General features: G+C 38.7%; 1 protein-coding gene across 1 annotated transcript; it reads right to left on the reverse strand.

The window, feature by feature from the left end:
- Positions 1–1,875: 1,875 nt before the first annotated feature.
- LOC149828725 (uncharacterized) lies at positions 1,876–2,343 on the reverse strand. Its single transcript, XM_090017123.1, has one exon. It carries the CDS (start codon positions 2,341–2,343, stop codon positions 1,876–1,878), a length of 468 nt encoding a protein of 155 aa, XP_089873249.1.
- Between the last annotated feature and the right edge of the window lie 440 nt (positions 2,344–2,783).

A 2,783-nucleotide genomic window follows, 5' to 3' on the forward strand; every position in this document is an offset into this window, starting at 1 on the left:
CAAAACTGAGTCTCGCTTATGTCCAAGACTAAGACCAAATCCTAGCCAAGCCTAGTCGAGTCAAACCTAACCTAAGTTTAGGTCAACCTACTCTATCTCACCCTACTTAACCCAAGCCGAACCTTAGTTGACTAAGTTAACCCTAGTCAAGTCCAAGTCCAACCTAAGGTGAGTCAAGACCAAACCTAACCTAAGTCAAAGTCAAAACCAAACCGAGGTCGAGTTAACCTTAGCCAAGTCAACCCAACCTTAGCTAAGGCTAAACTGAGTCCACCTAAGTCAACCGAACCTAGTTGACTAAGTCAACTCAAAAACCGAACCCAACTAGTTAGGTCAAGCCTAGTCGAGTCCACATTAGTCCCAGTCGAGTCAAACATAGCTCGAGCCTACCTAATCCAAACCGAGTTCACCCAAACCAACCCGAACCTACCCAAGTCCAAACCGAGCCTAGTTGAGTTAACCGAGTGAACCCTATCCCTAGCCTTTGTTCTTTAGTGGATTTGATGTCATTTAGATGTTATTTATTTTGATTTTAGGTTAAGTAGTTTAGTTATTTGATTTGGTATAGTGTAGAAGTGTGTGTGCGTATATCGTATTTGTTTCGGGTGTGTGAGATGTGTTTGGTGATTGTTTGATGAGTCGTTAGTTATTCTTTAACTTAGTAGTCGAATTGCATTTTATCGCGTATCATAGTTGCATTTGCATCGTTATTTAACGTAGTTTTAGTCATAACTTGCTTAGCGTATTTCATTCGTCATGCATTTAGCATAATCGTAATATTCATCTGCATATTCACTGTTATACAGGGTCATTTAGACTGCATTAGGTTTAATTTACATTTTTTAGTGTTTAAATAGATTTATAAAGTGAATAGTACACTCAAATAAAAACCCGATTTTTGCCCTGTCGCACCAGCATTATTTTCTGTGCAAAAATTCTGTGTTTTCCAAAAACTTTTTATTCCATTCACTTTATTGACGTGTTATTTGACTGCAGACCAAATTTCAGCTCTTTTAGAGTTGATTTGTCTGATTTTTAAGCGTTTTGCGAAAACCGCTTTTTCTGGATTTCAAATTACAAGACTTTCGATATCCTGATTTTTCCCAGATTTGAAACGCTTATATCTGGAGTTCCAGATACTGTTTTTCCATTTTGTAAAAACTGTCAGTTTTTTTAATCTGTCAGTTGCAGAACAGAACAAATTTTGGGAAAATCGGACCTCGTTTACCTTGTCAAACAGTGGTTTTCCGATAACCTGTCAGAATGCTATTTTACACTAGTTAGGGGCAGTTTCGTAATTTTCTTAATTTCGGCATTTTAGACCTGTTTTCAGTAGTTTCTGCATTTTAGGAGTTGCATAATCATCATACAGCATTAGTAGAATTAACTTAGTTAATTTTAGACTTAGTTTAGTATTTTATTTAATTATTGATTGATAATTAGCATTTGTTTTATTATTTTCGTAAAACTAGAATTAGTTTTAGTTATGGTTTGCATTGTTAGAATAGAATACTAACTCTATATTTTTCTGCATTTTTAGGTTGAAAAGCATATTTAATTTCCAGGGTTATTGTCCAAGTGCGAAGATTGTCTAATTGGCGAAAAGATGGAAATACCCTTGGTGTGGAGAAGAAGATTTAGTTGCTTTTTCATTTTCATTTTAGTGATTAATTGTAATTGCATTAACTTTATAATTGTAGATTGATATTTGTAATTAATAAATCAAATTTTCTAGAAATATCTTGATTAATTCTTGTTCCCTGAGGATTCGACCCGTACTTACCACTTTGTGGAAAGTCGGTTTTTATATTTTTGGTTGACGATTTTCCAAAGTTTTATTGAAAATAATTGTTTTAAAAAGATCATTTCAAAATATCAACCACCTTTCATGTCCAGAACAAGAAAATCAACAAGGAAGTAGAAGTCCTCGGCCTTCACTAACACATCTTTCAAGATTCCTCGCGGATGCTTGGTCGATCTATCAGCCAACTGCAACACAGTGGTCGTGGGCTTTAAATCCTCGATCCTAAAAGTGTCATACAGGAAACCCGGCAAAATATTTACACTTGCCCCTAGATCAAGTAGTGCACGCTCGATAGTCGTGTTCCCAATAACACAAGAGATAATTGGTGCCCCAAGGTCCTTGAGCTTAGGTGGCGCTTGGTGCCGAAACACGAAGCTCATCTGTGTAGCCAAGAGGATCGTCTTGGACAACGACCTCACTTTTCTCTTCTGTATACAAAGTTCTTTGAGGAACTTTGCATACGTAGGCACTTGCTGGATGACCTCGAGCAGGGGGATATTTATATGAACTTGCTTGAACAGGTCAAGCATCTCACGCATACGCGTCCCCTACTTGCTAAGATTGTAGGGGTTGGTGAGGGCCTGAGGAAAAGGGGCTCTAAGGATATACGATGGAGTGGTCACGAGCCATGGACCCTGCCTAATTTCCTCAGGACTAGTGGAAGGGGTTGATTGGTCAATAGGTATGGAAGTGGGCTCAGAAATTGACTCCAGTGTGGGGTGGTATGTCTTCCTACTCTGAAGAGATATAACAGAGTTGGCCTGCTCTTCGTGAGAATATGTGAGGTGCAGGCCAAAAGACATGGGTTCCTTACCTTTCGGATTGACTACAGACTGACTAAGGAGGCTCCCCTCGTTGCGCCTGCTCAAGGTATCCGCCAATTGTCCTATTTGAGTCGCTAGCTTGGCTATTGACTGTGTATGGGAACAAAGAGCGACCTTAATGTCATAAAAGGCCTCTAACATCTTCTCCTGAAACG

Source organism: Nuphar pumila, chromosome 9, assembly GCF_984573655.1.
Source record: "Nuphar pumila chromosome 9, dmNupPumi1.hap1.1, whole genome shotgun sequence".
NCBI lineage: Eukaryota > Viridiplantae > Streptophyta > Magnoliopsida > Nymphaeales > Nymphaeaceae > Nuphar > Nuphar pumila.

Coding starts and splice junctions, on each gene's coding strand:
- LOC149828725 (XM_090017123.1), bottom strand. CDS start 2,343: ATGCGTGAGATGCTTGACCTGTTCAAGCAAGTTCATATAAATATCCCC.